Raw genomic sequence first — 25,074 nt, forward strand, 5'->3', positions numbered from 1 at the left:
CATGCGGGCGGCTACGGCGACGCCTCCTCCCCCTTCGCGGCCCGACCAATCCGGTGCGCGCTGGGCGCTGGGGGCGGGACGTCCTGGGATCCGGCTGGGCCTGCAGTGCGCTGAGGACGCCGCGCGAGCATGTACCGGCTCCTGAGCCCGAGCCTGGGCCGAGGCCTCCTGCGGGCCGCGGGGCGGCGGTGCCGGGCCTGCTCCGCGCACCTGCTCCCGGGGCCCGCGGGAGGCCGGGCGCCTGAGGTAGGGGTGCCGGCACCCCGAGTCGCGCCGCGCGGCGGAGGCCCGGGCCTGCTGCCGCTGCTGGCAGGTGAGGGGCGCGGGCCGGGCGGGGCCGTCCGGGCGGGGGCCGGGGCGCAGGCCGGGCCCGGTGACCTCAGAGCCCCTTCCCGCAGCGCTCGCCTGGTTCTCGAGGCCTGCTGCGGCAGAGGAGGAGGAGGAGCGGCAGGGAGCGGGCGGGGCCGCCGCCGAGGGCGCGGCGGACGAGGCCGAGGCCGAGATCATTCAGCTGCTAAAGCGAGCCAAGGTGAGGCGGCCTTTGTGAGCGAGGCCCGATGTTGGCCCTTGCGGGTGCGCAGTGCTCGCCCCAGTTTCCCGAAGACTGGATGGAGGGTCCGGGGGAGGGGGAGTGGAATTGCCTGGAATTCGATGGGTCATGGTTGGGGGGGAGGGGGGCGGTGTTGGCATCCATCCAGGCTTGTCAGACTCCGGAGCCTGCAGTCAGACCGCTGCAGTCTCCAGTGCAGATGGAGGTGGCACCACGGGCGTCGCTCTTTTATCCGAGCAGCATTAGCAGAAATGTGTGTTAGCATCGAGCCGGCCAAGACGAAGGGACTGGCGTAAGGGGTTTGGCACGTATGTTGCGTCCAGAAAATGCAAATCAGCGCCGGTTGTGCATGGTTTGGTTCTGTTCATTCTGAAGTCTTCCTACTCTCCCCATTATTTTCTATTTTGTCCTCCTCAGGTTATTTCGTCTCTACCATGGGGCTCACTATACCGCCTCGGTGCTAACGACGCCCAGATTTATAGTCCTGTACTGCAGTGTGTTACTGACGTGCCCTCTCCACGTTGAGACCTCACCTACCTCTCACACTTGACTCTTGATCTCAAAGGCTTCCCCAGCACATTGCCTTCACCATCTTCCATTTGCTACCATCTACCCAGTTTTTCAAAAGGCCTAGAAACCTCCTAGTCGTTCTTAAAACCTGTGGGTACCTTACCCACTGCTTCTCAGTACATTTACACCCCGACAACAAATCCTGTTGTCATCAAATCCAAAATAATTCTGAAATCCACCCTTTTCTATGTCCTCTGCTGTCATCCTGGCCACATAGCCACTGCCTGGCATCAAAAAAAAAAAAAAAAAAAAAAAAAAAAGATAGATTGGGGGAGTGCCTGGGTGGCTTATTCAGCTAAGCCTCTGAGTCTTCTCAGGGGAGTCTGCTTGAGAGCCACCTTCCCAACCCACACCACAGGTACACACACACACACACTCTCTCTCTCTCTCTAAAAATAAATAAATCTTAAAAAAATACTTAAGTTAAAATAAAAATGCAAATTGGATCATATTACCTCTTTGCCTAAATATTTTGAATGACTTCCCACTGTATTTATGATAGAATCCAAACTCCTTACCATGGCCTGCAACACCCTGTATAACCTATGCCATTGTGCCTTGCCCACCCATTTGGAAATAATCCTCTGGCTCACCATCTCCACTTGTGTTTCCTTGATTGATTTTTGAAGGCCATTCTCTTTAGCCTGTAGGGATTCAGTTCATCCTCTACTCTCTGGGTCTTCTTTCCCCATAATTCCTGGATGACTCTCATCCTTCTTTCCTTGGTTTAACTGTCACTTTCTCCAAAGGCTTCTGCACTCCCAGTTAGAGGGGACTCCTTTATTATTCCTCCCTATTACTTTTCTTCAGGGTTTTTATCATTAAGTTTATTTATTCTCCAGGATTACTCCCAGCCTGTAGGAAGGGAAAAAGAAGATGTAGGGCAAGCAGCTTCCTTATAAAATAAGATGCAAAAATTGCTCAAGTTCCCAGTGTCTGCATCTTTTGGCAAAAACTTTGTGTGTCTACACATAGCTGCAAGGGAAGCTGACCCTCCCATCACTGTTGTAGACTTAAAGCCTGGTACATAGTTGGATTTCAGTAAATACTTGACAAATGAATAGCTAGCTGTCTTCTGTGTGTTGGGATGTATGGCCATATCCACTTCAGGTAGCACATACATCTGCTTTCTTTACATTTCATTTTCTGTTGTTTTCTTTGTTTTCTCTTTTCAGTTGAGCATCATGAAAGATGAGCCAGAAGAGGCTGAGTTAATTTTACATGACGCTCTTCGTCTTGCCTATCAGAGCGATAACAGGAAGGCCATCACTTACACTTATGATTTGGTAACTCTTCTAACCAGTCTGAGCCACTGATGATGAAGGGTGGATGCAAGATAGCTCTTTTACACTCCTAACCTTCAGGATGTTGTAAAGCTCTTTGGTTTTTGTTTTTACTAAGTTTTCTCTTGGTTTCAATTTTTTTTAGTTTTCAGTTACCCTTGAGTACTAAAATTTTATTACCCTGCGCTATATGAAGTCTAAATCTTAGACCCAAAATAAATATTAGTATTTGTTTTTTCAGTGATGAACAGATCTACATTTGGTTTGTCATCAGCAAGATTGTGCAGCTGTTGACGCTCATGCTATTGCTATACTTTGATTTTAGCAAATTAGTGACAAACCTTTCTCTTTGAAGTATTTTTTTGTTTAGAGGGTAAAAGCAAAAGGGAGTCATTAACTTAAAGGTTTTGAAATAAGTAGAACGCAGTGCTCTAAACTAAAAAGCAATTTGTAATTTGCTTTCAGATGGCCAACTTAGCATTTATACGGGGTCAGCTTGAAAATGTAAGTAAGTAAATCACTTTGTGGTATTTTGAATTTGTGAAGGACTGGCTTCAAGGGAACTCTATTAGAAAGGGTATAGGCAATGCTGTAATAAAGAGACCTTAAAACAGAGTGATTCAAACAAGAGGGTATATTTCTCTTAATGCATTATTCTAGAGGTACCTCTGCACTGAAGAAGGGTAGGTACCTTTGCTCCATGAAGTGGTGCACATGCCTGAGTTCCTTTTAAGATCTGTTGTCATCTGCATAGGTAAGCTGGCTCACCTCCAGTCTCCAGGAAGGGAAGAAGAGGACGGAAGGGGCAGGCAGCTTCCTTATAAAATAGGATTTAAAGATTGTTCATGTTCCTTCTATCTGCATCTCTTGGTCAAAACATCATATGACTATACCTAAGTGTAAAGGAGGCAGACCTGTTAAAAACTGAGGAGATTTTGTGACTAAAAGGAGAGTGAATAATTAGGGGTTAGTTTGCAGTCTCTGCCACAATAGGTTTAGATGACAAGTTAATTTCTGAAGTTGGTTTGTACTCATCACAGAAGAGTTTTTAAGGTCCCTAGAGGATGGGGTCCTGGTAATTTTGTCTGTTTTCCCATCTCAAGGATATTTTTCTCTGTATATGAGTGTGTGTGTGTGTGTGTGTTGTCTTTTACAAGTGAGTAATGCATCAGACTAGTATTTAGAATCCAGGATCCTATAGATGATAGGGCCCAAGTAAAAGAAAAATCTTTTCCTTATGCTTTCAGGCGGAAAAACTTTTTAAAGCAACAATGAGTTACCTGCTTGGAGGGGGCATGCAACAGGTGAGGACATTGCCTGGGATTGGGCCCTAGCTGAAGCAGTTTTCAAAATAGTTTTTGCTTCCTAAAAACTCCACCCAGCCCCCAACATGTGCTATGGCAAAAAAAAGGTAGATTATTTTTCCCCTCAGAACTGTGTAAAAAAAAAATAAAAATAAAAATAAAAAAAATAAAAAAAAAAATGAACTGTGTAACAACGAGTAATCTTTCATGTGAAAACATGATTGTTGAGGGATTCAGTTGCCTAATTCCTCCAAAAGGAGAAAGACTTGCTTTTAGGCCAAGTCAGTCTATATGTTGATCAGAAATAATCTGTTAGGAAATTGACTTGTGAATTTTCTTCATTTCCTTTCTCCCAACAGGAGGACAATGCAATCATTGAAATCTCTCTAAAGCTGGCCAGTATCTATGCTGCTCAAAATAGGTAAGTATAGTTGGAATCTAGGTGTGGCAGCGCCCAGGGAGTTGGGCTGTGGGCAGATAACTTTAACCCTGGAATGTTACATAGTTTTCATTTAGCTTCTAATCATCTGGGTCTCAGAAAAACTGAATGTGGCACTGAGCATGTTCCCTCCCTCATCTTCGAAATCTTTAGTCTTCTAGTTTTACCCCACTGTTTCTAGTAGCCTGCTGAGTGGGGCATACAGCCCTGTCACATCTGGCTACACTGTGATAAAGCTAATCAAGTTTTCTGTTCCTATTTGAAGTGAGAAGGGAAGTTAGAACCTTAACTCCTCCTAGGAGAGGGGAGAACAGTATAAAAGCTGTTGGGGAAAAGTACTTGGAAGGAACCATTTTTGGTAAATGGATCAATAAACCAGGAAGTTAGATGCGTAGTTAGTTGAGTGATGAGGGAGTTGGTATGGGAGTGTCTTAGTGGCAAGTCCAGTAGGCAGTGTTTTTAAAGCATGTAAAGGTGATCAGGTAGCAAGTTTTAAGAAGAGTGAGCTCTGGATAAATAGGATAGGAAATTGGGGTTAATTTAAAAGCATTAAATTGAGTCCAAATATCTTTAAACAAGAAAGAATCTTCCTGCTACATAGGAAAAGCTTTAGAAGGTAATTTGGTCGTGTGCTAAAGGTCCCAGGAACACTGATGAGTGAGGCCTGGTGCCTTTCATTCTCTCTAGGTGGAGTTCAAAGAAGAAACTTTGTAAGAGATGTAGGATGTAAGAGAACTCCCAGAGAGTTACGTATTTTGGAGTGCATTTAAGGGAAGACATAAGAGTAGCTTTTCCTTAGGTTTTCAGTTACTATGGTAGTTGGGTACCAGAGGTTTGGAATGACATCAAACCTAATGCTGTAACAAGAGTGCTCGTTAAGGCCAGGGCCCCTGGCACTGGTCCCTGCTGCCCTAGTCACCAGCTCTTCATTTTCAGCAGAACCTGCTTGTTGCCTGCATTTGGTTGGACACTGGATGGGCTCGAGCTTCTGAGGGCCTTTGAGTTCAAGTCTTTTGAGGAGTATTAAGGTTGGCCTGTGCTGGGGAGCATTGCAGCTGGGATCAGTCTCTTGGAGGGGTGACAAACAACTGGATGTCGACGGGCTATGAACTTCTAGGATAAAAAGAAGCCCAAAGCTAATCACAGTGGAGAGTTAAGACAAATTCATGGTCTCATACAGGTGAAAGCCTATGTAGTAGCCCTGTTAATTAGCCTGTTAGTTACTCTACTCTTCTCAAAAGTATTTTTCCATTGAGTTTTATTAAGTGAAGCATGAGACAATTAATGTGTAACTAGACTGGGGGCTGAAGAAGGCTGATATTCGTAGGGAATTATTTATGGACATTTTGCTCTGACTAGAAGCATCTAGTGGGCAACCTCCCCCAATTCCATGTCCTGGATGGATAGGGTCCCTCCTGTCAAAGTTTAGGTCTAGAGAAGCTTCTGTTCGGAGAACAGAGTATAAGAGTGGAGTCATCTCCCCTGGCAAAACACTAGGGGAGGGATGAGCTTTGTAGTGTCATTTCTGCTAAGAAACTAGAGCCAAAACAGAGGAGAAGAACCAGGGCTGAGCTTCTGGATAAAGAAAGAATTTCTGTCCCGTCTGTGCATCTCTTTATAGAAACCAGCAGTTGACACTTCTTTTCTCCAGAGTCCGTCTGCCTGATGTTTGGTTGTCCTCTTCATTTGATTGAGGGTCCTGGGCTAGAGTCAGGCTAAATGCCTCTAGTGCCATAGCCAGGAATTCCATTTATGTAAAAGAAGCTTTGATTAAAGATTTACAGGTTGGAAAACTAATAAACAAAGCTAACCAGCCACTCTAGAAATTGCACCAAGGTCAGTAGTTAGCATCTTTAGTACAGGTGGCCTTAGCCTCTGTTCATATTAGTAATACTTTGAGCAGGTGTAAGGCTTTCCTAAATGGAGAAACTGACTCACTGGAAACCATTAGTGGGAGATGCTGGAAGCTACTGGTTTTGCCATTTTTAAAGATTACATCAGCATTCTTAGCTTTTTATGTCTTAGATTAGGTTAAATGGGTGGCTAAAGAAAACTTCTGCAAAATGGCAGATTGATACTCCTTAGAAACTTTAAGCAACATTCCTTCTTCCCATCTTATACTTTTTGTGTTGATAATGCTCAAACCCAGCTGGGAAAATGCGAATAAAAGAGGAGTTTGTGAAAAGGTGAACAGCCGATTGCTGATCTTTGCTTTACAGACAGGAATTTGCTCTTGCTGGCTATGAATTCTGCATTTCAACTCTAGAGGAAAAAATTGAAAGAGAAAAGGAATTAGCAGAAGACATTTTGTCAGGTAGGGAAACCTGACTGTTTTCTGGACATTGCCATTTTGCCACAGAGCTTCACTGTTAACACTGTGATAAAGGGAAAGGTACCTGAATTGGGGGAGGGCAAGTTATCTATTTGGGGGAATTATGTGGCTGTTCTTAAGATCTCAGTAGAAGGTTTGGGCTAAGATGTTTTGTTTATGTAACTTGACCACTGTTTGCCTTTTTTAACCCTTTGGTGACATGTTTGTAATTTACTTGTTGACTTTTATTATATATAACCTCTAGAAAATTGGGGAGCAGAAAGGGAAGGTCTTTTTCTTTTCTCTTGGTTCAGCTACCAGTCACAATGCTATTTAATTACCTTTTGGTTCCAGATATGTACCAAGTTATAAAATGTGAAGAGAAACTCAGGTTTTTATAGTTGATCCTCACTTTGGAGGAAAGAACATAATGATGTTAGGAACAGAGTAGGGTAGTCGGGAAGCTCTCTAGCTCTCATGCATTCAGGTTTCTTAATATGGTTTGAAATATTGGGAATTTTCAGTTTCAACATTCATTTGGTGATATTTACTTCACATGTGCTCTGTGCCGAGAGCTAGCAAGATGCTAGAGAAACAGTGGTCAGCTCTTGTCCTTAAAGCAATACATAAAACTTTTTTTTTTCTTTTAAGATTTTATTTATTCATGAGAGACACAGAGAGAGAGGCAGAGACACAAGTAGAGGAAGAAGCAAGCTCCCCACTGGGAGCCCGATATGGGACTCAATCCTGGGACTCCGGGACTCTGGGACCACACCCTGGACTGAAGGCAGATGCCTAGCCACTGAGCCACTGAGGCATCCCAGCAATACATATGACTTGAAAGAGTTAACTGTACTCTGTTGTTTTCCAGTTCTCTGTCTCTGTTCTTTTTTTTTTTTTTTTTTTTAATTTATTTTAGAGAGAGAGAGTCTCAAATAGACTCAGCACTGAGCACAGAGCCCAGCACAGGGCTTGATCTCATGACCCTGAGATCATGACCTGGGCTGAAACCAAGAGTCTACCTACTGTGCTACCCATGTATCCCTCTTTCAGTTCTCTCCTGAACATAAACTGATTTTTTTCTTCCATCACTCTGCTGAATCCCCCTTTATCAGGTCACAGGCTCCCAATCCTTATCTTACCTATTCTGTTTACTAGCAGCTCTGACCCAGGTGCTGGAAATACTTTATTCACTTGGCTTTTGGGACACCTCACTGGTCACTCACCTTCCCCTTTGCAAACTCTAAAGTTAGCAGACCTTGGGGCTCACACCCTAGGAGATAACATTTAGTCCCATACCTTTAAATATCAGTTACACATCTTCATCCCCAATTTACACATGGACTACAGACATAAACCGGGTAAGATGGTTTACCTGACATCTTGACCTGAATGTCTAGTGGTCATTTCACACTTAGCATGTCTGAACTGGGTCTCTATTTTGGAGAGAGAGAGCACAAGCAGTGGGAGAGGCAGAGGGAGAGAGAGAATCCCAAGCAGACCCCAAGCTGAGCACATAGCCTGACATGGGGTTCTGTCTCATGTACCTAAGATCATGACCTGAGCCAACACCAAGAGTTGGACACCTAACCAACTGAGCTACTCAGGCGCCCCAGGTCTCTTGATTTCTGCCACTCAGAAACTTGCTTCTCTGTCAGCCCAGTCAGAAAATGGCACCACCATTCACTCAGTTGTTTTAGCCAAGAACCTGTGAATTACCTGTGATTCCTTCCTCATTCCTGATGGTAATTCATCAAGTCATATTGAATCATCTGTCAAGGTATATCCACGTCAGACCACATCTCTGGGCTTTGGTCCAGGCCATTTTCTCTTGCCCGAACACCTGTAAGAGTCTCAATAGTTTTCCTGCTTTCCTGCACATGGTCTGTTATTCATGCAGCAGGCAGAATGGTCTTTTAAAACTGAGTGCCTTTGTATCACTTTAAGAATAAATTTCAGGACCCCTTGTGGACCTGTAAGGCCATAATTTGACCCCTGCCTGTTTCCACATCGTCTACTGCTCTCCCCTTGCTCATTCCACTTTGACCACCCTGGTCTTTTCCCTGCTGTTCTGTATAACCTTATTGCCATCTTCCTAGCCTGTTTTCCTATATCCTTGTGTGGCCAGCTCTCTCCATTCAGTTCTCTGCTCACTTCCTCACAAGGTCTACCGTGACTGAAACAATGATCTTTTCCTACCTAGCCTTTACTTTCCTTCCTCATAGTTGAGAATTAGGAGTGTGTGTATTGTGTGCTCATATTTGTATGACCATTAAACATGTATTTTCTGCTACAAAAATAGCAGAAAATAAAGACAAATGTTTTTAGTATTTGTCTTCCCTATCAAAGAAGGGTAGAGATTTCATCTGTTTCATTCACTGCTTAATTCTTGGTACTAGAGCAGTGCCTGCCACATGATGGAGGCTCAGGAATTGTTGACTGTAAGAACAGAGGAGCAAACCAGCACCAAGTAGAGATTCAGTGCTGTGTGGAAATGTTTTGAGGGAAGTCACAAGAGATGTAACAAGTCTAGCTATCACATAAGTCACTTTTGAATTATCCACATCCTTGCTATGTTTCATTTTGTAGCATTGACTCTAGACAGTTTAAAAGTTTCTGACTCCAAAAGTAATACCAGTGCAATTAGGGAAATTTAGAAAAGCATTAGGAAGAAAATAATAAAGATCATCTAAAATAGTATTGAGAAAGAATTTACTGTTGATTTTTTGGTGTATGTCTTTATAAGCTTATTTTCCCCCTATGCTGTTTACATTTTAAGAAATAAATTAGGGACTGTAATTGTATATGCTTTTTTTTTAGAATTTAGTAATTATTTTGAAAACACCTTTTTCCAGGCAAAGGAGCTCTTGTTGGAGAGTGCAGACTAATTTCTATCATAAACATTGTTTTTTTTTTTTTTTTTTTTTCATTTTACTGGTTACATAATACAGAAAAATGTATTACATTTTGCTTTATCTTATTTTTTCTGAAGAAATATATTCCCACTCAATTTCATGTTAATTATTTTTTAAGATTTCTTTTAGAGATTGAGAGTGAGTGTGCACACACATGCGAGCAGGGGCAGTGGGCAGGAGGAGAGGGAGAGAGAATCTCTCCACGCCTAGTGCAGAGCTCAACATGGGCCGATCTCACAACCCTGAGACCATGACCTGAGCCAAGAATCTGATGCTTAACCAACTGTGACATCCAGGTGCCCCTCCCCTCAGTTTTAAGCAAATTAAATCCATTATTGAATTCATTTGCTCCTAATTGACATGACTAACTCTATCCCCAAAGTGTGTTACTTCTGGTCATGTAAAAACTAGGTCTAGGGTACTCATTTGGTTCCTTGTGTTAATTACTGAGGAAATGCCCATAAAAATTAAGTGAAAATAGCAGATTACTAAACAGTATGGTTTAGTTTTCTTGAATATGTAGATTAAATATAAGCATAGAACAGGGCTGAATGATACTAAAATATAGATAGTGATTATCTCAGGTTGGTAGATTTATGGGGATGTAGGTCTTGTGTTTTTCGGAGTATTCTGTTTTTGGAGCAAAATTTTTAAAAAATTATTTTCTTACGTAGTATAAGAAGTCAAAGAATGTTATAAAAGTTAATTTAAAAATAGCATTTCTTTGGGCACCTGGGTGACTCAATTGGTTCAGCATCTGCCTTCCGCTCAGGTCAGGGTCCCAGGGTCCTGGGATCGAGTTCCACATGGAGCTCCCTGCCCAGTGAGGAGTCTGCTTCTCCCTCTCCATCTGCTTGCCACTCCTGCTTGTACTCTTTCTCTCTCTCAAATAAAGAAATAAAATCTTTAAAAATATAAAAATATCATTTCTTTGCCACATGTCTTCCTTGAGTCCTTTTCAACTCTTAACCAATTTCTTCTGGTATTTTCTTTCATATTTCTAAAGAACAAAATTCTTATGTTTAAAATATGCTAATTTACAAAAAAGTGAACATTTAGTGCAGTTTTGGTTGTGTCTGTGTTACTATGAATATTACCAATAGTGTTAGTTGTTGAGCCAAGTAACATGATTGTGTGATTGCATTTGCATAAAATTTTGTATTTACTCTGAAGTCAGTAGTTAACAAGGTGTTTTTGATGCTTGCTTTTTATGTGTATGACCAATTCTATTAACTGTAGTACTTGCTCTTCTTTGTTCTGAAGCTATCCTGGAGCTCTGGGTGCCTGTCTGCTTGCTGCTCCCTGGTATAGATGTCTGCAGCCTTCAGCGCTTACCTTCCTGTCCCGTGCCTAGTCATTGACTGCCTTTTTCTCTGCTTGTCAGCTCCCACAGTTTTTGATCTTTGTCCTCTCCCTTGATTCTTTTTTTTTTTTTTCCTTGTAGCTCTCCGTTTTGTCCTTTAACTTTGATTTTAGTGATATTTTGGGAGGGAGTAGAGATAAGCGCATGTGTTCAGTCCATAATGGTCTGTCTGCATGGAAGTGACGTCTTCTGTGACGACATAGGTGGGGTCCAGATCTCTTTCTTTGGGATAGTATCTTAGCACTGAAATTCCAGGTCAAAAGCAGCACTTTTTAAGGCTGTTGATGAATATCACAAAATTGCCCTCAAAAGGACTGTGCTAATTTACATTTTCTGGTTCTACTAATTTATGTGCTTTGTGACTTTGGCCAAATTAATTAATCTTTATGTGCTTTTGATCCTCAGAATGGGAATAAGAGTTATACCCTCTTGTAGGACTGGTAGGAAGATTGAGAGTTAATATCCATAAAGCACTTAGAACAATGCCTAGTACAGAGTAGCTACTCCAGTGTTAACCATTGTTAGTTTTCATTATTGTGATAAGGCAGTATGCCCCTTCTCCCCAAAACTCATTGATTTTTATAACCTCTGCCAGATTGGTCATATGGCAGTGATGTCTTAACTAGCATTTCTTTGATAAGGTTGATCATTTATTGGTGCTGTTCTGTTTTTTTTGTTTGTTTGTTTTTGTTTTTAGTGTATTTATTTATTTATGAGAGAGAGAGAGGCAGAGACATAGGCAGGGGGAGAAACAGGCTCCCAATAGGGAGCCCAATGTGGGACTCGATCCCAGGACCCCAGGATCACACCCTGAGCCAAAGGCAGATGCTCAACCACTGAGCCACCCACACATCCCTATTAAGGATAGTAACTCTGTCCTGTCGAGTTTTTTCTGTTCCCTTACTCATCTATAGAGTTCAGAGTTTTGAGTATTTTTATTTGTTTATTTTAATTAAAAAGAAACGTGAAACTAAAATTTGTATAGTTTAAAGAATAATGAGAAGAACAGGCAATAATCCAACAATACCTTTGCAGCCTGTGTGTGTCTTGCCCCTGTCCCATTCCCCTTCCCACCCCAGAGACAATGTACTACTCAATCTTGGGTAGTTTGTGCAGGTTTCTTTTTAAGATTTATATAAATGGGGATGCCTGGGTGGCATATAGTTGGTTAAGTGGCTGACTCTTGGTTTCAGCTCAGGTCATGATATCAGGGTCCTGGGATTGGAGCCCCATGTCGGACTCTGCGCTCAGTTGGGGTATCTGCTGGAGGTTCTCTCTCTCCCTCTTCCTCTGCCCCTTCTGCACACATATGTGCACTATCTCTAAAATACATAAATAAATCTTTAAAAAAAATTAAAATTGATATAAATGAATCACACAGTATGACTTGCACTTACTTTCCTTTAATCTTTTTGGAGTTAGATCTGAGTTTGTTTTTGTATATTTCCTTTGCTTTTATTAATTCTAATAACTATCTAGACTTACTTAGAATAGCTTATTCTATATGCCAGGTTTTCTAGGATTTGAATAGAGGCAAGTGAGGCAGAAGTTCCTGCTTTCGGAGCTTAACCCTTCGGTATTTTTCAACTTTGAAACCAGATAAATATTCAGATCTTTAAAGTTGCTTTTTCCTTACTTCTAAACTGTTTTTTTTTTTTTTTTTTTTAAGATTTTATTTATTTATTCATGAGAGACACACAGAGAGAGGCAGAGACACAGGCAGAGGGAGGAGCAGGCTCCATGCAGGGAGCCTGTTGTGGGACTCGATCCCGGGTCTCCAGGATCACACCCTGGGCTGAAGGCGGCGCCAAACCACTGAGCCACCTGGGCTGCCCTATTTCTAAACTGTTAACATAACTTTTTAACACATCTGAGGTTTATTTTGGTGTGATATTGGTGACTACTTTCTTAAAGATGATCATCTCTCAGTGTTACATGCTTACTATAAATTAGTGTACGCTTGTGTTTTGAGGTTTTCCATTCGATTCATTCATCTGTTGGCTCTTATAACAGTATGCGTTGTTTGAATTATATGGTGGCATACATTTGAGTTATATAGTAAACAGATTTCGCACATGCTTCTTTTGTAAAATTCCCTCCCATTTTATTTTCACTCAATTTTTACATGAATTTTAGATCATTTTGTCAAATCCCCAAAGTGCTTTGAGACTGAGTTATTAGATTTGCATTATGGTTTTTTTATCTTTTATTTAAAGATTTTCTTTATTTGAGAGGAGAGGCCAAGTGCCTGAGATTTACATTATATTTTTAAATGAATTTGGGAGATTGCCATCTGAACAAGTTAGCATGTCGCTGCAAGTAGCAAAAAAATTCAATTGAGTTAAGCAGTAGGGGCACTTACTATCTCATGTAACTGGCAGTTTAGTGAAAAGGGGCAGGCTGTTGAGTTACTCGACACTTGGCTCATGGAAATCCTGAAGGAGGAGATTCTGTCCATCCTTCCTCATTGGCATTCTCCATGTGTTTAGGCTTTCTCTTTGTACTCCCCTTATGGTTGAAAAGTGACTGTATTAGGTTCCAGAAATCTCATCCAGAAATGGCAATGTGCAGAGGAAGAGGAAACTTCTTTGGTGTTTTTCTTAGAATCAAGGTAATCTTTACTACAAGTTACCATGTAGATTTATCCTTACTTCTCATTGGTTACATTGGAATTTGGTTACATGGCATTTCTAACCCAGGCCTTGACAGAAGAAGTGAGATTAGCATGACTTTCTAAAACCGACGAGGATCCATTCTTAACAGAGGATGAGATTCATTCCTCTTTGCTTGAATCATGTGAAAAAAGGTGTGCATGCTAGAACAGACAACAGCTCTGCTAGCAAGAGTAGTCACTCAACTACACTATCTTTGCAACACAGGCACACCTCAGAGGTCTCATGGGTTTAGTTCCAGACCACTGCAATTAAGTGAATATTGAATACAGTGGGTCAAATTAATTTGTTTCCTAGTGCATATAAAACCTTACATTTACAATGTGCAGTAGCATTATGTTTAAAAAATGTACATACCCTTAAAAAATGTACATATCCTAATTGAAAAAATACTTTATTGCTAAAAACTGTTAACTGTCATCTAAACTTTCAGGGAGTCATCATCTTTTTGGTGATGGAGGGTCTTGCCTTAGTGTTGATGGCTGCTGATGGATCAGAGTGGTGGTCACTGAAGGTTAGGGTTATGGTGGCAATTTTTAAAAATAAGATAATGAAGTTTGCTGCATTGGTTGACTATTCCTTTCACGAACAATTTCCCTGTAGCATGAGATGCTGTTTGATAGCATTTTAGCCCCAGTAGAACTTCTTTGAAATTAGAGTCAATCCTCTCAAACCCTGCTGCTACTGCACCAAGTTAATGTAATATTCAGAATCCTTTGTTGTCATTTCAAGAATTTTCTTTTCTTTCTTTTTTTTTTTTTTCATTTCAAGAATTTTCACAGCATCTTTACCCGGAATGGATTCCATCTTAAGAAACCACTTTCTTTGCTTATTCATAGGAAGCAGCTCTTTGTCCATTCAAGTCGTATCATGAGATTGCACCCATTCAGTCACTTTTCAGGCTCTACTTTTTTTTTTTTCTTTTTTTGGTAAGATTTTATTATTTATTAGAACGATCAGTGGGGAGGGACAGAGGGAGAGAGAGAGAGAAACCAACTCCCTGCTGAGCAGGCAACCTGTCATGGGGCAGATGCTCAACCACTGAGCCACCCAGGCACCCCATAAGATTAAAAAAAAAAAAAAAAGACTTAATTAATTAATTTGAGAGAAAGAGAGAACACATAGGGGGAGGGCCAGAGGGAAAGAATCTCAAGTGGACTCCAAAGCTGAGTGTGGAGTCCGATTAAGGATTCCATCTCATGATTCTGAGATCACAACCTGAGCAGAAATCAAGAGTCGGAGGCTTAACTGACTACACCACCCAGGTGCATGTCCCTCAGGCTCCACCTCTGCTTCTAGTTCTCTTGCTATTTCTATCACATGTTTAGTTACTTCCTCCACAGAACTCTTAAACCCCTTGAAGTCATCCATAGGGTTGGAATTAAGTTCTTCCAAACTGCTGTTCATGTTGATATTTTGACCTCTTCCCATGAATGACAAAATTCTTAATGGCATCCAGAATGGTGAATCCTTTCCAGAAGGGTTTCAGTTTACTTTGCACAAATCCATCAGCAGAATCCCTATCTGTGGCAGCTATAGCTTTGTGATATTTATTTATTTATTTATTTATTTATTTATTTATTTATTTATATATATTCATGAGAGACACAGAAAGGCAGAGATATAGGCAGAGGGAGAAGCAGGCTCTCTGTAGAGAGCCTGATGGGGGACTCAATTCTAGGGCCCCGGGATCACGATCTGAGCCAACAGCAGATGCTCAACCACTGAGCCACTCAGGGCCCCTGAAATGTATTTTTTAAATAAAAAGACTGGAAAATTTAAATCAATCCTTGATCCATAGGCTGCAGAATGAAAGTTGTATTAGGCCTGAAAACAACATAAATCTCACTGTGCATCTCTGTCAGAGCTCTTGGGTGACCCAGGTGCATTGTTAATGAGCAGGAATATTTTAAAAGGAATCTTTTTTTCTGAGCAGTAGGTCTCAACAGTGAATATAAGATATCCAATAAATTATGTTATAAACAGATATGGTGTCATCCAGGCTTTGTTGTTCCATTGATAGAACACAGGCAGAGTAGATTTAACATGATTGTTAAGGGCTTTAGGATTTGGGGAGTGGTAAATGAGCATTGACTTCAACATAAAATCACTAGCTGCATGAGCTCCAGCAAGGGAGTCAGCCGGTCCTTTGAGGCTTTGAAGCCAGGCATTGACTGCTCCCCTCTAGCTCTGAAAGTCCTGGATGCCATCTTTGTCCAATAGAATGCTGTTTGGTCTACATGGAAAATCTGTTATTTAGTGTAGTGTAGTTGTTCAGTGTAGTGTATTAATTATCTTAATGAATATCTAGGATCTTCTGGATAAATTAATTATCTTAATGAAGACCTAGAATCTTCTGGATAATTTGCTACAGCTCTACATCAGCATTTGTTACTTCACTCTGCACATTTGTGTTATGGAGACAGCTTTCCTTAAACCTCTGGAACCAACCACTGCTAGCTTCAGACTTTTCTCCTTCAGTTTCCTCACCTCTCAGCCTTCATAGAAGGGAAGGGAGTCAGGGCCTGGCTCTGGGTTAGGCTCTGGCTTCAGGGAATTGGGGCCAGTTTGGCCTTCTCTCCAGACCACTAAACCTTTCTGCACATTAGCAATAAGGCGGTTTTACCTTCTTCTCCTCCACGTTTTCACTGGAATAGCCCTCTTCCTTTCCTTTAAGAGCTTTTTCTTTGCATTCACAACTGGCTAAGTGGTGCAAGAGGCCTAGCCTTCAGCTTATTTCAGCTTTTGAGATGCTCAATGATTTATAACATTTGATTTAAAATGAGAGACCTAGGAGCCTTCCTTTGATCCGAACACGTAGGGGCTGTGGTAGGGTTGTTAATTGGCCTAATTTAAATATTGTAGTGTCCAAGGGAGGAGGGAGGCCCAAGGAGAGGGAGAGATGGGAAACCTTATGGGCCAGATTTCCTTTAGAGGTGTTTCTCTGGCAACTTTTTTTTTTTTTCTTCTTTCCTTGATTACTCATATATTTAAATTTCTTCTGTTTTCTTGATTTGATTTCAGTATGTAGGACAGTGCCAAGAACACAGCATTAATATCTTGAATGGGGGGAGGCGCCTGGCTGGCTCAGTTGGCAGAGCATGCAACTCTTGATCTTGGGGTTGAGAGTTCAAGCCCCATGTTGGGCATGGAGCCTACTTTAAAAAAGATAAAAGTAAATATCTTGAATAAATGAATGCACAAGTAAAAAATATTGGGAGAGATCTGTGTTTTCCTAGAAGAAATTTTATGGAATTGTATTTTTTTTTAAGATTTTATTTATTTATTCATGAGAGAGACCGAGAGAAGCAGAGTCATGAGAAAAGGGAGAAGCAGGCTCCCTGCGGGGATCCCGATTCAGGACTTGATCCCAGGACCCCAGAATCACGCCCTGAGCCAAAGGCAGACAGACGTTCAACCATTGAGCCACCCAGGCGTCCCTGGAATTATATTTTTATTTTCATTTATTTAAAGATTTTATTTATTCATGAAGACACACAGAGAGAGGCAGAGACATAGGCAGAGGGAGAAGCAGGCTCCCTGCGGGAAACCCGATACGGGATTCCATCCCTGAGCTGAAGGCAGATGCTCAACTGCGGAGCTACCCAGGCTTCCCTGGAATTGTATTTTTAAAGTGTAACTGACCGTGTTCTGTTCTGAGGTTATATTCCTTTCTCAGTTCTTTATTTCCTCTCTTTAAGAGATTGTTTTTCCCCCATTGATTGCTTTCTCCTTTCCTTGAGCTGAAAGTTTCATTCATTTTCATGTTTTAATAATCAAAACACTTCTGGGAAGTGGAACTATTTTTGGTCACGTATTTGGTGTCATGAATGTTGGAAGTCCAGAGTTTGAGTTTGAATTCTGGCTCGTTTACTTCTTACAGTGTGACTGCAGACAAGATGTGTAACTTCTTTCCTTGGTTTCCTCATGAATGGAACAGGAATAAGAGTAGAACCTATGTCTACCTAGTAGAGTTCTTAGGGGAGTTAGATGCTCCAGGACTGTGGCCAGCACTCATTAAGTACTCTGCAAGAGTTTGCTGGAATGTGATGCCTTCATTGATTTGTTAAATTTGTTTACATTGTGTTTACTACCCTCAATTTATGTAGGACCTTCCTGACTGGTTTCTCTCTCCTGCTTGGTTTGGGTTTGTTTTGCTCCTTTTCATGTTTGTTTGGTGGAAGATCAGGTTGTTGGTTGAAATCTTTCTTTTCTGATACGGACATTTACAACTGTAAATTTCCCTCTCATTTTAGCTGCATCCTGAAAATTTTGGTATGTTGTGTTTTCATTTATTTCAAAGTATTTTCTCATTTTCTTTGTGATTTCTTTGATCCTTGGGATATTTTGGAGCGTGTTGATTAATTTTCATATATGTATAAATTTTCAGTGTTTCCTTGTCTTGCTGATTTTTAAGCTCATCCCATTGTGATTAGAAAAATACTTTTAATGATTGCAGTACTTTTATTTTTATTTATTTGTTTTACATTTTTTTATTTATTTGAGAGAGTGAGTGACAGCATACTCTGTCAGAGTCGGGGAAGGCAGAGGGAGAGGGAGAGGGAGAAGCAGGCTCTCTGCTGAGCAGAGAGCTGTACCTGGGAGATCCCAGGGTCCCGGGATCATGACTTGAGCTAAAGGTAGATGCTCAAGCCGACTGAGCCGCCCAGATGCCCCGATTTCAGTTCTTTTACATGTATTGAGACTTGTTTTATGGTCCTAGTGTATGATTTGTCCTAGACACTGTTGCATGTACATTTGAGAAGAATGTGTATGCCTTTGTTGTTGGGTGGAGTGTTCCATATATGTTGGATAGATCCAGTTGGCCTAAAGTATTATTCAGGTCCTGTGTCCTTGCTGATTTTGTCTAATTCTAGACAAGATAGTTTGGCTTTGTGATTTTTTTTTCTTCATACATGTTTTTATGCTGTTTAAACAGTCCTAGATACGTATCGTCATTGTGAGTTACCCTGCACTAGAAAACAATGTTTTGTTTTTCTAAAACAAAACCCAATACTTTGGTCACAAATTTGTTTTACATTGATTATCTTACCATTAAACTTTTAAAACTCATTTTCTTTTTTGTGTCTTTTGTAGGAGTCTATGTTTAGACAATCTAAACCTAATCTGAATATCATTGTCTTGTTATACAAAATCTCAAAGTCTGTTTGAAATCAGCATTGAGAGTGATGTTTGGTCTAATTTTTGTTTTCTTTTTTTTTTTTTTGTTTAGTTTTTAATTAAAAAAATTTTTTTTAAGAGATTTTATTTTTATTTATTCATGAGAGACACAGAGAGAGAGAGGCAGAGACACAGGCAGTGGGAGAAGCAGGCTCCATGCAGGGAGCCCGATGTGGGACTCGATCCTGGGCTAATTTTCACACGTAAAAAACAGATGCTTTCAGGGGCACCTGGGTGGCTCAGTCAGTTAAGCGCTGCCCTCAGCTCAGATTAAGATCCTGGAATCCTGGGATCTAGGCCCTGTTGGGCTCCCTGCTCAGCGGGGAGCCTGCTACTTCCTCTCCTCTGCCCCTCCCCTCCCCTGCTCATGCTCTCATGCTTTCTCTCAATTAATTAAATAAAATCTTTTTAAAAAATGGTTCCATTTTTTTAGCTTTGTTCTCTGTTCCTGCCATAGAGACTTTCTCCTCACTAAACTTCCTTCCGCTTACAATTTGGAAGGATGGCGTACATAGGGCTCTCAGTTGCTTCTGTAAGATGAGAGGAGTACAGTAAAGCATTCTTCTGCCTTTCCCTTTCTCTACTTGTTTTTTCTCTATGATCGCAATTTTAGACTTACTGGGATTTATTGCAGAAAATTTTGCAGACAACTTATTTGCCTTCTTTTGGGGATAGCTTGTTCATGATGGATTGCTTTGTAGGAGTTGGGAGGTTTTGTTAGCATAAGGTTAGGGGGCTTAATCTCTTTCTGAATGTTGCTTGGTCTGTGATGAACCTTCATTTCTGAGATTCAGGTCTTGTGAGCTTCTGAATACATCTCTGTGAACATTGCTTCTACTTAGTGTGGTCTTTTATCCAGGTGTGTCTGTTACTGAAATATCTGCCTCTCTCTTCTCTTTATATTTATTCTCTCCCTCAGCTTCTTTATATTTTGGAAATTTCTCCAGTTTATAGTCCATATTATTGTCTTAAACATTCAGAAAAGTTCTGTGGCTTTTTTTTTTTTAAAGATTTCAAACAAAAACGAAATGTAGTGACTTTCACAGATAACTGTATACCTTCCCCCTTCACTTTGTCAAATTTAAGTATTTACCGTATGTGCTCAGAATTCTTTTTTTTTTTTCTAAGTTTAATCCCAGGCGTACTCCCACTTGGTGTAGATACTATTCTGATTTTGGTGGGTTTTGTTTGTTCTTTTAATTTGGTTTTGATCTTTATCATTCTTAGGCCTGTTTATTACAGTTGTATATATCAGTAAACAATATAAAGTGAGGCTAGTATGTTTTTAAATTTTCTTAAAGATTTTATTTATTTGAGAACCACAAGGTCGGGGGAAGCAGGCGCTGAGGGAGAGGGAGAAGCACATCTCCCTCTCATCGAGCAGGGAGCACAATTCGGGGCTAAATCCCAGAACCCAAAAGTCAGAAGGCAGACGTTTAACTGACTGAGCTACGCAGGCGCCCCAGTGTGTTTTCAAACTTTATATGAATGGTATCCTATTATACACTTGTTTCTGCAGTTTCTTACTCAGCATTATTTTGTTGAGATTTATCCATGTTGATACTTAATGCATCGGTTTTCCTCTCACAAAGGTCTGTTTCCTTGCCAAACCACAGGTCTGCTGGGTTGTATCTGTCAAGAAGGGGTGACTCCCTCTAATTGGTCCACTGTGGTAGGGGGTAAAGGGTAAGGAGTGATACAGGCTCTAGTGATGGCCCTAATTGGTCCATTCCCTCCAATTGTGGTCTAGTATCCCACCGGATGAATGTTGTACTGTGGGAAATAAATAATAGCCCCTTGAACCTTCTTGAACCCATGTCTCTGTGCAGGCATGGGAACTACTCTCTCCGGAATGTACCTAAGAGTGGAATTGCTGGGGGGCGTATGCTAGGTATTACCAGTTTGCTTATCAATGTGGTTTTACCAGTTTACATTTTCACTAGCAGTGTGTTTGTGTTGTTGCTTTGTATATTTGTTGTTGTTGGACTTTGTTTTTTGATGATCTGGTGGGTGTGAAATGGAATTTCATTGTGGTTTCAGTGTTTTTTTTTGATTGCCAGAGAATCAGAACATCTTTTCATGTATTATTGACCATTTGGATTTCCTGCTCTGAAAATTGTCTCTCTATATCCTTTGCGTATCTTTTTTGAAGGGTTGTCTTTTTTAAATGATTTATGAGTTCTTTATGTATTTTAGCCAAATACATAAATTTATATTTTGTAGGTTACATATCTTTTTGTGTTCGTCTTTTCACTTGAGGGCATTTCATATATAGAGATTAAACTTTGGATGTGATAGAATCAGTTAATTTTTGGTTTCATTGTATCTCTTCTATCTTTAGTTCAGTACCTTTATGTTTTTAATTATTGATTTTTATTTGTGCATTCATTCAACCAGTCCTCCAAGAAATATTTTTTGGATGCCTGTTATGTGCCAGGCATGTTACTAGGTACTGAGAGACAGCTGTCAATAAAAGGCAATTGCTACCTCGTGGAGCTCAATTTCTAGTGGAGGAGAAACACATAATAAACACTGTCTATCCAATAAATGATAGTATATACAAAGATGATGAAGTGCTATGGAGACATGTATGTGAGGGGATGTGTGCACAGGGAATGTGTAGGGGGCTGTACAGTGTCATATACAGGGGTCCAGGAAGGCCTCGTTGTTAAGAAGCCTGAAGAATGGGAGGGAATAAGCCATGCCGCAGTCTCTAAAGGAAGAAAATTCTAGGCAAAGGAAGAACACGTGCAAGGCTCTCAGGTGGACCATACTGGACACATAAGGAATTACTCAAAAACCTACTTAGTTTATAGTCTTGGATTAGTTGATTATCTAAAATTCTTGAGGGTAAGGCTCATTTTTTATTGTCTGCTGATGCTCCTTTATTGTGAAGTTTCACGCTTAGTTTGGATGATAAATTCATTTGTTGCAGGGTTTTAGCTGGAAGATGAGACTCGGGGATGTTTTTATTCCAGGCACTCAGGTTCAAGCCGAAATAGATGCTTAAACGTAGACCTCAAGCTCCATATGGCTTAGGCCTATGATTAGAGATTTCTATGGTGCTCCTTCTCCCCTCTAGATCCCGGTCCGGCCCATGCAAGCTTCCCTGTGGTTCCTGGTGAGGACAGGGTATGGGCAGGCGGCACACAAAGCCTATGACACTCATTCTGGTTTATGCAAGGAGCTTCAGATCCAATTCTCTGATTTGCAAAAGTTGAACTCAGTTCTGGATCACAGAGACACTCAGGCCACCCCACAAAACCAACACAAACTGGGCTTTTGTGGTGTCAAGTCCTCCCCGCTTTCTATTCTGGGTTTTATCTTACTGCTGTTGTTCAGCCCTTGGGATTTCCTTCTCGGGAGCTCAGCTGTGCATTAAAGGATAGACTTTATCTCACTTTCAAAGCAGAGGATTTCCAGATCACCAGTCATTATTACTAGAACCAAAAGCCTCTATTCAGAACCCATATCTTATCACATTCCTTTTAGTCTGTGTTTATATAAGCCTAATATGATAGATTGATACATTAAATACAATGATCCATCCTTTCTCATATTCCTGGAAAAATTGTTGCTTGCTCATTTCCTTTGTGCATTTGACAATTCCATTTGCTGATATTTTGAGTAAGAATTCCTGTGCTGAATCTTGTTTCTTTCATGGACAGATTTGAGGTAGTTTACCTTTTTCTCTGGTTAGAAATAACTTGTAAAACGAATTACTTAAATATGACTTCCTTTTCAGATTCAAATAAAACTTTGGGGGAAGCTCTATCTGAACAACAACCCCAGTGTATGTCTCGGTTGTTAGTGGCTATCTGATTTGTTCTTGTCTAATTTCTAGCAGTTTTTATAGTAATATTTCAAGAATCTATATTTTAAATGTTACTGCTTAGAAAAGGAATTCTTTTGGTACTTTATTAAAGCTGTGAAGTTCTCTCTTGGCCATATGCTAAACGTTTTATTAAGGAGCCTTTTTTGTTTCTCCCTTAGTCTTGTTTTTAGAGAAGTAGATTCTCCAGAAATTATTTTCATTTTTCATACTACAAAGTGTGATATGAATTTAAAATGCATTTTTTAACAATGAAAAAAATACTATGGCTAAAATTTTACCTCATAAATTACTTCTATAAAGCTTCACCATCTTTTTTTCCGTTCTGGTTAATTTCCATTGTTGACCACAGTGGTGATGGTTTTCCACTGGAATTACCTGTCACTTTATCATACTTTCTGACCGTAAAATGTAAAAAGAACTTTTTTTAAAATATAGAAATATTTGAAGAGAATTAATAGAAATCCCAGAAATAGGAGTCAGAAGTCATTTTTGAAGCATAGAATTTCCAGAGTTGGAATAATTATACATTGTTTTGTGATATTTTTGGTATATGGCAAACAGGCTTTGCCTTTAAACGTTCTTGAAGAACATGTATTTTAGTTCTGAGTCTTCTCACTGTTATAAATTACTTCCCGAACTTTTGTTTGTACTTGACAGGAACATAGTTTTGTCTCATTCTTCTCATTTTCAGCTGCCTTTTTTCCATTAGATTATCTCGCAGTACTGTTAATGTTAAGCTGCTTCTCGATTCTAGAAGCTTTTGCTCAGCATTTTTGCTCATAGTTAGATATTTGGTTTCAGTGTTCCTTCCTGATGTGGGATCTTTATGTGTAGTAGGTAGCTGGAGCCATCTTCTCTTTGCTTTTTTGTATTTATCCATAAATTTATGTATACTTTTTGTTATTTATGAAAATAACTTTTGTGTTTTTTGAAAGTATATTCTTAAGGCAGTCTATTTAAAACTGCCCCTAGTTTGGTTTTATTAGATGATTATAGATCTTTTGTGTATAATTAAGTCAGAGCAAGTCACTTTGGATTTCTGCTTTGCATTGTTTCTTAACTTTTACCCTCTGATGATGTGTCCACAGCTGTCTTCACCCACTCCATGTGCTTGGCCTTTTTTAAACACTCTCTTCAATAATTGGTCATCCTGTTACTTGATTCCATAACCATCTTTAAATTCTGTCTGCCTTTTGTACGTTTCCTGAAACTTTGAGGGTAGGGAAGGAAAGGTGTTTCATGTGAATTTGCCATCAGATAAACCCAACCAAACATCATCATCAGTCGGGTGTGTCATGGTTTGGTTGCCTAAGTTCATCTGTGGTAAACACTTTTGTGAATGTTCATTTTGAGCTGAGCCGGGCACAGAATCTCCCTGCAGTCTAGGTCATCACGGCGTCCATGTTACTTGTGTCTTTTCTCTTGGGTCTTTATTTGTGGGCTTGCTTCTCATACCTGTTCTTGAGGTCTGCATGCTCTGCTTCATGTGGCAGTAGGTGTTTTAAGTTGGTTCCTTTTCAGACATTGTGTAGTCAATGTTGTAATTTGTCCAAAGTTGCTATATCATTGCAGCCTTTAATCATCTTCTTCACCAAATGGGAGTAACTGTTCTTTCAGTTGGCTTGTGACTTTCTAGTTCAGGATTCTGAATGTTTTCTGGTCTCTTCCCACACTGCCCTTTATGCACCTGAGAACACTTTCATTTGCCCTATACTTTCTTGGTTGTTAACTAATTCTTGGAATTTATCTTACTTGTTTCTGCTAAATACAGTTTCAACTTAAAAATAATACTTCGTATCTTAAGGTATGGACTCAAAGTCTCACTTAAAATGTGGGGGAAAGCAGGGCACCTGGCTCGCCTAGTCAGTAAGAGCGTGCAACTCTTGATCTTGGGGTTGTAAGTTCTCCATGTTGGTGCAGATATTACTTCAAAAAAATAAAATCTTTAAAAGAAAAATGTGAGGAAAAGTTTGTCATTTAATTGGATATTGCAATATCGTGATTTTAAGATGTGGTCATTCAGATGACCAAAATCTATTTCTCATATATACTTGGTCTTTGCCCAGTTCTGGCTCAGGGCTCCCTAAACCCATGGGTGGATTTCTTGTGTTGAGTGATAAAAGGTGTCTTTTGTTATGTTAATGAGACTTTGGGACATCACCTAAAAGATGCGTGTCTAGAGGTCCAGCCCTATAGTTAGAGGATTGAATGTTCATTCCCAACCCCTGACCTGGTGGGGGCTGTAGGTTTAATCAACCACCAGTGGTCGGTAATTTAATCATCATGACTGTGTAATGGAGCCTCCATGCAAACCCAGACAGAGCTCAGAGATTCTGGGTTGATGAACGTGTGGAGGTGCTGGGACAGTTGGTGCTCTTAGAGAGGGCATAGAAGCTTTGTGCCCCTTCCCACGTACTTTGCACTGTGCATCTTTTCCATCTGGCTGTTTCTGAGTTATGTCCTTGTATAATAAACAGTAATCTAGTAAGTAAAATGTTCTGAGTTTTGTGAGCTGCTCTAGCAAATGAACATAACCGAAGGAGGAAGTCCCAGGAACCTCTGATTTGTAGCTAGTTGGTCAGAAGCACAGGTGATAACCTGGACGTGCAGTTGGCATCCTTAGTTGGAGGCGGTCGTACTGGCAACTCCAG

At 40.5% G+C, this 25,074-nt stretch overlaps 1 protein-coding gene across 1 annotated transcript in view; it reads left to right on the forward strand.

The window, feature by feature from the left end:
• Positions 1 to 105: 105 nt before the first annotated feature.
• Positions 106 to 25,074, forward strand: part of TTC19 (tetratricopeptide repeat domain 19) — a 28,848-nt gene continuing 3,879 nt past the window's right edge. Inside the window, exons 1-7 of the mRNA XM_077892526.1 lie at positions 106 to 313; positions 399 to 529; positions 2,296 to 2,406; positions 2,869 to 2,907; positions 3,651 to 3,707; positions 4,067 to 4,128; positions 6,366 to 6,460. Of these exons, the coding sequence (XP_077748652.1) occupies positions 130 to 313; positions 399 to 529; positions 2,296 to 2,406; positions 2,869 to 2,907; positions 3,651 to 3,707; positions 4,067 to 4,128; positions 6,366 to 6,460 (679 nt within the window). The 5' untranslated portion in view covers positions 106 to 129. The remainder of the gene's footprint in view (positions 314 to 398; positions 530 to 2,295; positions 2,407 to 2,868; positions 2,908 to 3,650; positions 3,708 to 4,066; positions 4,129 to 6,365; positions 6,461 to 25,074) is intronic.

Source organism: Canis aureus, chromosome 3 (genome assembly GCF_053574225.1).
Source record: "Canis aureus isolate CA01 chromosome 3, VMU_Caureus_v.1.0, whole genome shotgun sequence".
NCBI lineage: Eukaryota > Metazoa > Chordata > Mammalia > Carnivora > Canidae > Canis > Canis aureus.